Source organism: Littorina saxatilis, linkage group LG7, assembly GCF_037325665.1.
Source record: "Littorina saxatilis isolate snail1 linkage group LG7, US_GU_Lsax_2.0, whole genome shotgun sequence".
NCBI lineage: Eukaryota > Metazoa > Mollusca > Gastropoda > Littorinimorpha > Littorinidae > Littorina > Littorina saxatilis.
Genome location: NC_090251.1, coordinates 1,127,935 through 1,141,273, shown reverse-complemented (window position 1 = coordinate 1,141,273; position 13,339 = coordinate 1,127,935). Strand labels below are relative to the sequence as shown.

General features: G+C 48.0%; 1 protein-coding gene across 4 annotated transcripts in view; it reads right to left on the bottom strand.

The window, feature by feature from the left end:
• Positions 1–475: 475 nt before the first annotated feature.
• Positions 476–13,339, bottom strand: part of LOC138970428 (metal cation symporter ZIP14-like) — a 47,238-nt gene continuing 34,374 nt past the window's right edge. For 2 of the 4 annotated variants that reach the window (XM_070342881.1, XM_070342880.1), the window contains exons 5-9: positions 12,315–12,443; positions 11,651–11,954; positions 10,961–11,148; positions 3,648–3,704; positions 476–3,459 (exon numbers count right to left, since the gene is read on the bottom strand). In XM_070342881.1, coding sequence (XP_070198982.1) covers positions 3,331–3,459; positions 3,648–3,704; positions 10,961–11,148; positions 11,651–11,954; positions 12,315–12,443 — 807 coding nt within the window. In that variant the 3' untranslated portion in view covers positions 476–3,330. The remainder of the gene's footprint in view (positions 3,460–3,647; positions 3,705–10,960; positions 11,149–11,650; positions 11,955–12,314; positions 12,444–13,339) is intronic. The other 2 variants (XM_070342883.1, XM_070342882.1) reach the window with 2 other exon arrangements.

Here is a 13,339-nt window from a genome sequence, read left to right as displayed (position 1 = left end):
AGTGTATACAAACTGAAATGCTTAAAAACAAGTGTAAAGCTTCATTTGACACTGTTTTTATTACACTTGAATACAGCAATATTTCACATGAGTTCCTTACAACAAAAGTTGAAGTAGAATTAGCATAACACAAGTTTCATGAAAAATCAACGTTTTATCAAACCATATTTGTGTTGATCAAAAATCACAAACGCTTCACAAATGAACATACGAGCAAAGTAGTCATGCACATTTCAAGAAAAAAAACAATCGTGTTCAATAATTGGCAGTTCTGCTTATAACAATATCACTTGTCTGGCTGTGCCAGGGGTGAGTGGGGGGGGGGGGGGAGTGTTACTGTGCGTGCGTAGGCAGTGTTGCGTGAGTACTTGTTATTGTATGTGTGTGTCACACTCTGTGTGTGTGTGTGTATGTGTGAGTGTGTGTGTGTGTTTGTGTATGTGTGTGTGTGTTAGTTTGGGTGTGTGTGTGTGTGTGTGTGTGTGTGTGTGTGTGTCTGTGTGTGTCTGTGTGTGTATGTGTGTGTGTGCATGCATGTGTGCTTCTGTCTGTATGTGTTGAAAATCATGTGTGAGAAGATGTACATGAATGCCAGTTTGATTTGACAAGACATTCAGTCAGTGTCACAATCTATGCACAGGCGTTACCATTACAAGTAATTGAGCTTGCACAAAAGGTGTGCACATTGGGCGTGTACTTTTACAAGACACTATGACATCAGTCCATGAGTCCACCTTACTTCAGAGTTCACTCTTGTGAGCCGCTTAATAGAGGGTCTACACAAACATTCACTCCTGTCAGCTAGAGGGTCTACACAAACATTCACTACTGTCAGCTAGAGGGTCTACACAAACATTCACTCCTGTCAGCTAGAGGGTCTACACAAACATTCACTCCTGTCAGCTAGAGGGTCTACACAAACATTCACTACTGTCAGCTAGAGGGTCTACACAAACATTCACTCCTGTCAGCTAGAGGGTCTACACAAACATTCACTACTGTCAGCTTAATAGAGGGTCTACACAAACATTCACTACTGTCAGCTAGAGGGTCTACACAAACATTCACTACTGTCAGCTAGAGGGTCTACACAAACATTCACTCCTGTCAGCTAGAGGGTCTACACAAACATTCACTCCTGTCAGCTAGAGGGTCTACACAAACATTCACTACTGTCAGCTAGGGGGTCTACACAAACATTCACTCCTGTCAGCTTAAGAGAGGGTCTACACAAACATTCACTCCTGTCAGCTTAATAGAGGGTCTACACAAACATTCACTACTGTCAGCTAGAGGGTCTACACAAACATTCACTACTGTGCGCTAGAGGGTCTACACAAACATTCACTACTGTCAGCTTAATAGAGGGTCTACACAAACATTCACTCCTGTCAGCTAGAGGGTCTACACAAACATTCACTACTGTGAGCTTAATAGAGGGTCTACACAAACATTTACTCCTGTCAGCTAGAGGGTCTACACAACCATTCACTCCTGTCAGCTTAATAGAGGGTCTACACAAACATTCACTCCTGTCAGCTAGAGGGTCTACACAAACATTCACTCCTGTCAGCTAGAGGGTCTACACAAACATTCACTCCTGTCAGCTTAATAGAAGGTCTACACAAACATTCACTCCTGTCAGCTAGAGGGTCTACACAAACATTCACTACTGTCAGCTAGAGGGTCTACAAAAACATTCACTCCTGTCAGCTTAATAGAAGGTCTACACAAACATTCACTCCTGTCAGCTAGAGGGTCTACACAAACATTTACTACTGTCAGCTTAATAGAGGGTCTACACAAACATTCACTCCTGTCAGCTTAATAGAGGGTCTACACAAACATTCACTACTGTCAGCTAGAGGGTCTACACAAACATTCACTCCTGTCAGCTTAATAGAGGGTCTACACAAACATTCACTCCTGTCAGCTAGAGGGTCTACACAAACATTCACTCCTGTCAGCTAGAGGGTCTACACAAACATTCACTCCTGTCAGCTTAATAGAGGGTCTACACAAACATTCACTACTGTCAGCTGGAGGGTCTACACAAACATTCACTACTGTGAGCTAAATAGAGGTTCTACACAAACATTCACTACTGTGAGCTTAATAGAGGGTCTACACAAACATTCACTACTGTCAGCTAGAGGGTCTACACAAACATTCACTCCTGTCAGCTAGAGGGTCTACACAAACATTCACTCCTGTCAGCTAGAGGGTCTACACAAACATTCACTACTGTCAGCTTAATAGAGGGTCTACACAAACATTCACTACTGTCAGCTTAATAGAGGGTCTACACAAACATTCACTCCTGTCAGCTTAATAGAGGGTCTACACAAACATTCACTCCTGTCAGCTTAATAGAGGGTCTACACAAACATTCACTACTGTCAGCTTAATAGAGGGTCTACACAAACATTCACTACTGTGAGCTAGAGGGTCTACACAAACATTTACTACTGTCAGCTTAATAGAGGTTCTACACAAACATTCACTCCTGTCAGCTAGAGGGTCTACACAAACATTCACTACTGTGAGCTTAATAGAGGGTCTACACAAACATTCACTACTGTCAGCTAAAGGGTCTACACAAACATTCACTACTGTCAGCTAGAGGGTCTACTCAAACATTCACTCCTGTCAGCTAGAGGGTCTACACAAACATTCACTACTGTCAGCTAGAGGGTCTACACAAACATGCACTACTGTCAGCTAGAGGGTCTACACAAACATTCACTCCTGTCAGCTAGAGGGTCTACACAAACATTCACTACTGTCAGCTAGAGGGTCTACACAAACATTCACTACTGTCAGCTAGAGGGTCTACACAAACATGCATTACTGTGAGCGAGAGGTTCTACACAAACATTTACTCCTGTGAGCTCTGTAGATGGTTCACAAAGAGTCTTATCCTCGGTGTTATATTGAAGGTCCCATCAGCTTTTTAGAGGGTCTACATAAAAGTCCTATCCTGATAGCTCCGTATAGAGTGTTTACATAAAAGTCATATCCTGATAGCTCTATAGAGGGTTTATAGAAGAGACTTATTCATTAAGCTTTACATAAGGTATAGAGGAGAGTAATATTCTGACAACTCTATAGATGGTCTGGAGAAGATTCCTATGCTGACAACTCGATGGGGTTCTAGAAAAGAGTGTTATCCTGATGGAAGGTGTAGAGGAGAGAGTGCTATCCTGCGAGCTGTATCTGGCCCGAGAAGTTGACGACCTGATGGAAGGTGTAGAGGAGAGAGTGCTATCCTGCGAGCTGTATCTGGCCCGAGAAGTTGACGACCAGCAGGATGATGCAGATGACAGAGTGCTATCCTGCGAGCTGTATCTGGCCCGAGAAGTTGACGACCAGCAGGATGATGCAGATGCCGACCAGCAGACCCAGCGACTGACAGGAGAGGATGAGCCAAACCTCACGTGACACTGTCTTGTCCTGGCCCTGCACGTGATACACACACGTCACGTGATTAACACAATCAGCACGTGATACACACACACCTCGCGTGACACCGTCTTCTCCTGGCCCTACATGTGGTACACACACGTCACGTGATTAACACAATCAGCAAAATCATACTCTGAACACAAAACGTTGATGAAAACAAGACTTGAAATCCATGAACTGACCTGCTTCTGCTGGGTTTCCCTCATCTTCATGTCCAGGTGTTGACTCATTTCCGGTAACTATGGAAACAGAAGAGTAACAGTCAGAGCATATGGCATCCGTATGAGTGTGTTCACACACACACACACACACACACACACACACACACACACACACACACACACACACACACACACACACACACACACACACTGTCGCGTGCATGCACGTTTGCATGTTTAGTTTTTCACACAAAAACTTTGGCCACACCACACAGCACTCACAGAACACCGATGTAAATAAATGAAATATTTAATAGTTCCCAGGTGGGTGAAATATGGGGGTGACGACAGATGGAGCAATGAAAGGGTTAACACGACAATATGAAGATGAACATAATGAACATGAGAAAGTACACAACAGTCAAAATAATGTCAACAAACGACATACGAGACAATCAGAATAGTCAAACACAAAGCACGTATGTCATAACGGCCCTCCTCATTCCATAAATGATATCTATCGTAAGAAAGTACTTATCTACACGTTCGACGAATTCAGGGGGGGGGGGGGTGCGCCCTCGGGTCGACACCTGCGTCTCTGTCGCGGGGGTGAGAGAATCAGCCCAGTTAAGAGCTGTCACACGGCACACACTCTGCAGCGACGGCGCTGGCTCGAGGTTGCTGCCCAACAGCAGCGTGGTTACGCCGCGGTGACGTTACAAGATAGCTGCTCACAACAGCGTAATGAAGCCTCGGAGAAGATCCAGAGGGTCTGCTCACACAGCAGCGTGGGGGTGACGATGCGAGAGTCCAAACTGGCTGCTCACGCAGCAGCGTGGTGGGGCCTCCTCCATGCTGTGAAGCTAGGGTTCGCACCTTCCCGTCCGGTCTGTCTTCGACAGTAAACACTCACACAGGCTAATGAACAACATCGCGCACTTTACGCAACCGACTTTAACAAAGTCCACAGTAGACGTACATTACTACTGACAATAACTTCGAACTCAAACGACAATTCACACACGAATTTCGAAGCCGTTCGAACAAACATCTGGTCTCGGCCGAGACAGAAAAAAGAATGCTTATGAATTTTACAGTCAGCAACCAGGACCGGTGAACTCTACAAATAGCGCGCAGCCTACCGTGAACGTCCCGTGCAATGCGTGCAAAGCGTGCAAGGCGCGAATCACTGAGCTAAGCCCAGCTTCAGGTCTTCCCACCTTGACGCAGGTACCTGTCAGCAACGCCCGACCAAGGAACCTTATAACTATATACAACTGTCCGCGACAATGCCCCCCAAGTTAAGCATAGACATCTGTCTACACGGCAAAAGATCCCTATTCCACGCATGCCCGACTGAGGTAGTCGGCTCCCACGTTGCGACTACCGGGAATCACCCGCACGGTGAAACTGTAGGCTTGCAACAACAAACTCCAGCGCATGAGCCTGCTGTTCACCACCTTTGCTGTCTGCAGGTAACGCAGTGGTTGGTGATCTGTCTCCAACACAAACGTCTGTCCGTACAGAAATGGCTGGAACTTCTGGGTAGCCCATACAACGGCCAGACACTCACGTTCAATGGTGGAGTACTTGCTCTCCGGGGTGGACAACTTCCGGCTGGCGTAGGCGACAGGGTGGAACACGCCATCCTTTTCTTGCATAAGCACAGCTCCCAGTCCATGATCAGAGGCATCCGTCCGGAGCGTGAATGACTGCGACAGATCCGGCAGTTGCAAAACTGGCTTTGAGGTCAGCCTGGCTTTCAGAGCCCTGAATGCCTTCTCACACTCGGCTGTCCAAACCACGGTGTTGGGAGAATTCTTCTTTGTCAGATCAGAGAGCGGCAGAGCAATTGCAGAGAAATTTGGGATGAACTTCCTGTAGTATCCGGCTAGACCAAGGAACGCCCGAACTTGCTTCTTGGTCTCCGGAACCGGAGCCTCGTCAATTTTCTGCAGCTTGTTGTCCTCAGGTAAGATCTCACCCTTCCTCACCACGTGACCCAAGAAACTCAACTCCTCGAACCCAACGAAGCACTTCATCGGTCTGGCAGAGAGATTGGCCTGCTCAAGGCGCCGCAACACAGCCTCCAGCGCAGCCAAATGTTCCTTCCAGGTTTCGGTCGCCACCAGAATGTCGTCCATGAAGTTATGAACGTCGTTCCTCCCCAGCGGTTCCAGCAAAGCCCTCATCATACGGGAAAACACCGCCACGGCGTTCTTCAGTCCAAACGGCATGACTGTAAACTGGAACTGGCCTACCGGAGTGGTGAACGCAGTCATGGGACGGACGTCGTCTCGGATGGGTATCTGCCAATACCCCTTGGAAAGATCAAACTTGCTGAAGTAAGTCGCTCGACCCAAACCAGCGAACAGGTGTTCCACATCTGGGAGTGGTTCAGCATCGAAGACTGTCACATCATTCAGCCGCCTGTAATCTACACAAAAGCGAACCTTCCCATCCTTCTTGCGGATGAGCACAACAGGGGCGTTGTAGGGAGAAGCAGCCGGTTCGATAACACCCAACTTCTTCATGGCCTGCACCTCTTCCTTGATGGTCTCGACCTTGGCATAAGGTAAAGGGTACTGTTTCACTCGAACCGGTCTCGCGGATTCCACCGTCATGTCAAAAACGGCCAAAGGCGTCTGAAGGGGGACATCAGTAAGAACTCTTTCGTGCCTCTCCGCAATCTCCAACACCTGACGTCGTTGCTCGGCAGTCAGTGTAGCAGACAGGTTGATGTCCTTCACCGTTTCCTCGCCCTCCAAGCAGGGCAGGGGTAGTTCCCGATCAGGCGAAATCATCTCCTCAGTTTCTTCAACCACCGCCACCGCTATGGTGGGTATCACATCTGAGGGGTCCGCGGTGTTTTGTCGGTCTCTGTACAACTTGAGAAGATTGGCGTGGTACAGCTTCTCACGCCCGTAGATCCGAATCCTGTAGTCTGACTCGCCTTTCTTCTCCAAAACGTCGAACGGTCCCTGCCAACACAACTGCAGCTTGTTCTTCTTCTGCGGCAGCAGCAACAAGACCTTGTTTCCAGGCTGGAACTGTCTTTGAACTGTCTTCCGGTTGAACACCTCCGCGTGTTTCTGTGCAGCAGCTGACAGATTCTGACGCGCCAGTTTGCAGGTTTCCTCAATCCGGTTCCTCAAGTCAACCACATACTCAGAAGTCGTACGAACTTGTTCATCGACTTGCTCCTCCGTCCATAGGTTGCGAAGAACAGACATGGGTCCTCGCACTGTCCTGCCGTATAGAAGCTCAAAGGGAGAGAATCCCAGACTCTCCTGTGGAACTTCACGATAAGCGAAGAGGAGTGCAGGAATGTAGCGATCCCACTGCTTCGGTTTCTCTTGAGCAAGCTTGCGTAGCATGGTCTTGAGTGTTCCGTTGTACCGTTCCACCAATCCGTTTCCTTGCGCATGGTACGGAGTAGTCGCTAAACCCTTGATGGCCAGCAAACGCTCCACTTCTTTCATCACCTCGGACATGAACTGGGTACCACGGTCTGTCAAAATCTCTGAGGGAATTCCTACTCGAGTCCAGACTGCCCACATCGCTTCTGCAACCTTCACAGCCTCAATCGACTTCAATGGAATGGCTTCCGGGTACCGAGTAGCGTAGTCCACAAACACCAAAATGTACCTGTTACCAGACTCAGAAGCAGGGATGATGGGACCCACCAGATCGATCGCCACACGCTCGAACGGCGTATCGATGAGAGGCCTCTTACCTAACGGTACCTTCTGTGGCTTATGAGAAACCTTCTGACACTGATCACAAAACAACACCAAGCGACGTATGTCTGCGCACATACCTGGCCAAAAGAACTGCTGCCAAACTCGATCACGTGTCCTCTGAACACCCATGTGACCTCCCATAGGCGGTTCATGAGCCAACTTGATAACACCTAACCTCAACTGCTGGGGAACAACAACCTGAGTATAGACGCTACCACCACCGCGATACTCACGGTACAGAATCTTCTTCTTCCAAACAAACCCAACTTCACCGGAGTGACCAGACGTTCTGACGTCCCGGCGATCTGCCGCCTCACGACAACTCTTCAAAGTCGAATCATTCCGCTGAAGGTCATGCAACTGCTCAGGGGTGACTGTTTCTAGCCCTGGAGCAGCAACATGTAACAAAGTCGGCTTCTTCCCTTCAGCGGCAGCCTGAGCACGAGTGACAACTGACACGACCTTGGACACAGCGTACACTGGAAGAACAATCGAGTCACCCAGCCGGGCGTGATTACCTACAATGAAATCAGCAACAGGTGTATCCATGACGATAGCCTCAACCTCACCAGTGTAGAAAGGACATTCAACCTGAACCTTAATCACGGGATAGCGCCTCTTGATGTCTTTCTCAGCCATAGAAACCTCAAGATCCTGTCCTGTGAACTGAGACCTGGAAACTAATGAACTCTTCACGACACAAACCTGAGATCCAGTATCACGCAACCCCTCCACTGCAACACCATCCACTACAACCAGGCATCTCGGGTCGTAGTCTTGCTGGCTACAGGGAGTACACAAAGTGGGTACACTGACGGGCGGTAAAGATTTCTCAGGACCGCTATTCACCGCTCCCGTCGACTTGCTCTTCTTGGGGCAATCTCTAGCCAAATGTTTGGGGGACTCACAGATGAAACACTTCCTACCGGATGTACCGAATGAGTTATCTCCACTTTTCTGCTTTTCATCAACGCCAGCCTTTCCACCCTGATCACGATCATGCTGAAAAAACTTCTTACTGTCACGGTGTGCTTCAAAATGAATCTCAGCGGACTTAACTGCTTCGGCTAACGTCTGAGGTTTTTTCTCCTTAACGAACGCGGCCATGTCCGCGCTCAGGGTCTGCAAGAACTGTTCAAGCAAAACCAACTGTTTCAGTTCTGTGATCTCGGAAAGCTCATGCCACTTAGTCAAATTCTCTTCAATGCGAGCACCGAACTGTCTGAACGTTTCATGTTCTTTTCTCTTGCAGGTTCTGAGACGACGGCGGTAGGTTTCGGCTGTGAGCTGATAGCGGCCTAACAACGCGACCTTCAAACCGTCATAGTCGTCCGCGCTATCATCATCAAGAGTGTTGTACACTTCTACAGCCCTACCCGACAACCTAGTCGAGACCCTAGTTGCCCACGTATTTCTCTTCCATTTGTACAAGGTAGCGACTCTCTCAAACCTTTTCAACCAAGTAGCTATGTTTTCTTTGCTCTCATCAAACATCGGTATGGAAGGCCGAAAACCACGAAGGTCACTAGACCCTTCTTCACCTGAGGAATCTCCCTCATTATCAGCTCCATCCCTACTTCCTCTCTTCACCCTCTTACTTTCCGACTCTCTCTGCAAGAGTTGCATGCGAAGGTCATGCTCTTCTCTTTCTTGTCTTTGTTTTTCTTCAAACATCTGAGTACGTTCATATGCGGCTTTCTCATCAGTCTCTCGCTGAGCTTGAACATACTTAACTCGCTCATCAGTCTCTCGACGCGCTACTTCTAGCTTGTCCTGATAAGCTTTCCTTTCCAGTTCTAGCTTCTCCCTCTCTAGCTCAAGTTTCTCCTGTTTCTCATCTTTCTCTAGCTCTAGTCTAGCCTGTTCCGCATCTTCACGGGTCATTCGCTCGGCAATAAACTCAGGAATACTGGTAGATTTAACACCTAGCTCCTCAGCAAATGAACGCCACCTAGCAATCCTATCCGAACTACTTTCCGTCCTAGACGCCATGATAGCACTATCATCAAGAACACGACCAGAACGAAGTTCCATAAACAAGAACCAACTAGCAAACGGTTAGCCAAAACATGAAAAATCAAAACAAGGCACAGCTGACTGGCAACAAGGACAGGAAACCCACAAGGTTACCAGACAACAACAACAAAAGCTAATTAACTACAGTACATCAGTGTCCAGTGTATGGGAAGTGTGGCCAACGACAAAAATTGAAGTGAATTCCTTGAATTCAAAGAGGATTCATCCTGGCAAGCTCGCCATTGTCGCGTGCATGCACGTTTGCATGTTTAGTTTTTCACACAAAAACTTTGGCCACACCACACAGCACTCACAGAACACCGATGTAAATAAATGAAATATTTAATAGTTCCCAGGTGGGTGAAATATGGGGGTGACGACAGATGGAGCAATGAAAGGGTTAACACGACAATATGAAGATGAACATAATGAACATGAGAAAGTACACAACAGTCAAAATAATGTCAACAAACGACATACGAGACAATCAGGATAGTCAAACACAAAGCACGTACGTCATAAAGGCCCTCCTCATTCCATAAATGATATCTATCGTAAGGAAGTACTTATCTACACGTTCGACGAATTCAGGGGGGGGGGGGGGGGTGCGCCCTCGGGTCGACACCTGCGTCTCTGTCGCGGGGGTGAGAGAATCAGCCCAGTTAAGAGCTGTCACACGGCACACACTCTGCAGCGACGGCGCCGGCTCGAGGTTGCTGCCCAACAGCAGCGTGGTTACGCCGCGGTGACGTTACAAGATAGCTGCTCACAACAGCGTAATGAAGCCTCGGAGAAGATCCAGAGGGTCTGCTCACACAGCAGCGTGGGGGTGACGATGCGAGAGTCCAAACTGGCTGCTCACGCAGCAGCGTGGTGGGGCCTCCTCCATGCTGTGAAGCTAGGGTTCGCACCTTCCCGTCCGGTCTGTCTTCGACAGTAAACACTCACACAGGCTAATGAACAACATCGCGCACTTTACGCAACCGACTTTAACAAAGTCCACAGTAGACGTACATTACTACTGACAATAACTTCGAACTCAAACGACAATTCACACACGAATTTCGAAGCCGTTCGAACAAACATCTGGTCTCGGCCGAGACAGAAAAAAGAATGCTTATGAATTTTACAGTCAGCAACCAGGACCGGTGAACTCTACAAATAGCGCGCAGCCTACCGTGAACGTCCCGTGCAATGCGTGCAAAGCGTGCAAGGCGCGAATCACTGAGCTAAGCCCAGCTTCAGGTCTTCCCACCTTGACGCAGGTACCTGTCAGCAACGCCCGACCAAGGAACCTTATAACTATATACAACTGTCCGCGACACACACACACACACGCACGCACACACACACACACACACACACACACGCACGCACACACACGCACACACACACACACACACACACACACACACACTAAGCCAGCTACACGCCATATTAACCAAATGCATATGGAATAAGAGCCCCCCGAGCAAGGTCTACGATCCACATGTTATAGGACAGACAGACAGACAGACAGAAGGACAGACAGACAGACAGACAGACAAACAGACAGAGAGGGGGAGATGTACACACCATATCCACGAGAGGCACGTAGAGGAACAGTCCCCCAGCCAGGGCCAGGATCCATCTGTTGGCCTCCGTGTTCTCTCCCAGTACGATGCCCAGTACAAGGCCGACGTAGCACACACACGCCGACAGGAAGTTGAGGAACAGCGCCCTCTTCATGCTCATCCCAGAATGCAACAGGATGGCCACGTCACCTGAGGGGGGAAAATTGTTGCCCTCAATGATTTTTTTTAAAGAAATTCGCGTCGATGCAGACGTAGCTTGAGTTTGAAACAATATAACATGACTGTGGCTTGTTGCCAGACCAGCTTTTTTGTCAGTTCGAGGGGAGCATGTCGTCTTTTGCTTCATCTTCATCGACCAAGACCAGTTCTACGTAGCAGACATTTTACATGATATATGTTTGTATATATGTGAAAGAGATATACGTTACATTCAATATGTTACATGTCTACAATGATGTAGTGTCTACAATGAGAAATTGGTATATATACAGTGGAACCCCCTTTTAGATAAAACAAACAATTTCAGACCTTCCCAATTAAAAACCTTGATTTGTTCAGATTTTCCATGAATATCATTTACCCCATTTTGTTTACTCCCTCTTTCTTAAGATGTTCTCAGGTTTTGGGAGGCCTTAAAGGGAGGTTCCACTGTGTAAATAACGTGCTGTAGTCACTCCGCATATCCACTGACCCAGTTCGTGCGGCAGTTCTTCACACAGCACAGCAATGCCAATGCTCACTCCCAGGTAAACGTTCTCCGTGAACGCTGCCCCAATGGCCATGCCGTCCACGAAGTTGTGGATGACGTCCCCAATGAGCACCATCCAGGCCACAGTGGCCACGGGGCCGCGCCTCCTGCCCTTGACGGGGTTGGGGTCAACGAAGTGGGAGTGACCATGCTCCTTGTCGCCGTTGCCCAGTGGTGACATGAACTCCTTGTCGCTGTCGCTTGGAGTCGACACGCTCATTGAGTTGTCACGCTTCAGTCGCTTCAGCTGCACAGCACGATACAACAAATACATATGAAATGATTGAACAGTTGGAATTTGCCTTCTTTGAGCTGTGTGACGTCAGACGCCGACTAAATCTCATCTCATATAAAACAAATTAAAAAAAAATATAAAAAACCAGTCTGCTGACGTTCCAAAACAACAACAACAACACTAACAACAACAACAACAACAACAACAACACCAACAAAGAATAAACAAATCAAGAACTGTCAGCCTCAATTACTTGTTTGTCAAAAATTAAGCGTTCCAAAACCTTACTTTTCTTGTGAATCACCAGATGATATGGTTGTATTGTATTACATTGTATCGTATCGTATCGTATTGAAACGTGCAAATGTTCACCTCTTTCGACTTGAGGAAGAACTTGAGGAATCGCTCGGAGATGTAGAAGACGTAGATGGAGAAGAGCGCGGTGGCCGACTTCCAGATGTAGTCCGTCCCGATCTCCTCCATGGACACGATGTCAAACGCCTGCACGTGGACCACAACACTTTGTTCACATGTCGTCCTTCGTCACCTTTCGCCTCATCCTTTCTTGCACATGACCCAGACAGACAGATGGACGGACATAGACAGCCATTCGGACAGACAAACAGACAGACAGATGGACGGACATAGACAGCCATTCGGACAGACAAACAGACAGATGGACGGACATAGACAGCCATTCGGACAGACAAACAGACAGACAGATGGACGGACATAGACAGCAATTCGGACAGACAAACAGACAGACAGATGGACGGACATAGACAGCCATTCGGACAGACAAACAGATGGACGGACATAGACAGCCATTCGGACAGACAAACAGACAGAGTGACGGACATAGACAGCCATTCGGACAGACAAACAGACAGATGGACGGACATAGACAGCCATTCGGACAGACAAACAGACAGACAGATGGACGGACATAGACAGCCATTCGGACAGACAAACAGACAGACAGATGGACGGACATAGACAGCCATTCGGACAGACAAACAGACAGACAGATGGACGGACATAGACAGCCATTCGGACAGACAAACAGACAGATGGACGGACATAGACAGCCATTCGGACAGACAAACAGACAGATGGACGGACATAGACAGCCATTCGGACAGACAAACAGACAGACAGATGGACGGACATAGACAGCCATTCGGACAGACAAACAGACAGATGGACGGACATAGACAGCCATTCGGACAGACAAACAGACAGATGGACGGACATAGACAGCCATTCGGACAGACAAACAGACAGACAGATGGACGGATATAGACAGCCATTCGGACAGAAAAACAGACAGACAGATGGACGGACATAGACAGCCATTCGGACAGACAAACAGACAGATGGACGGACATAGACAGCCA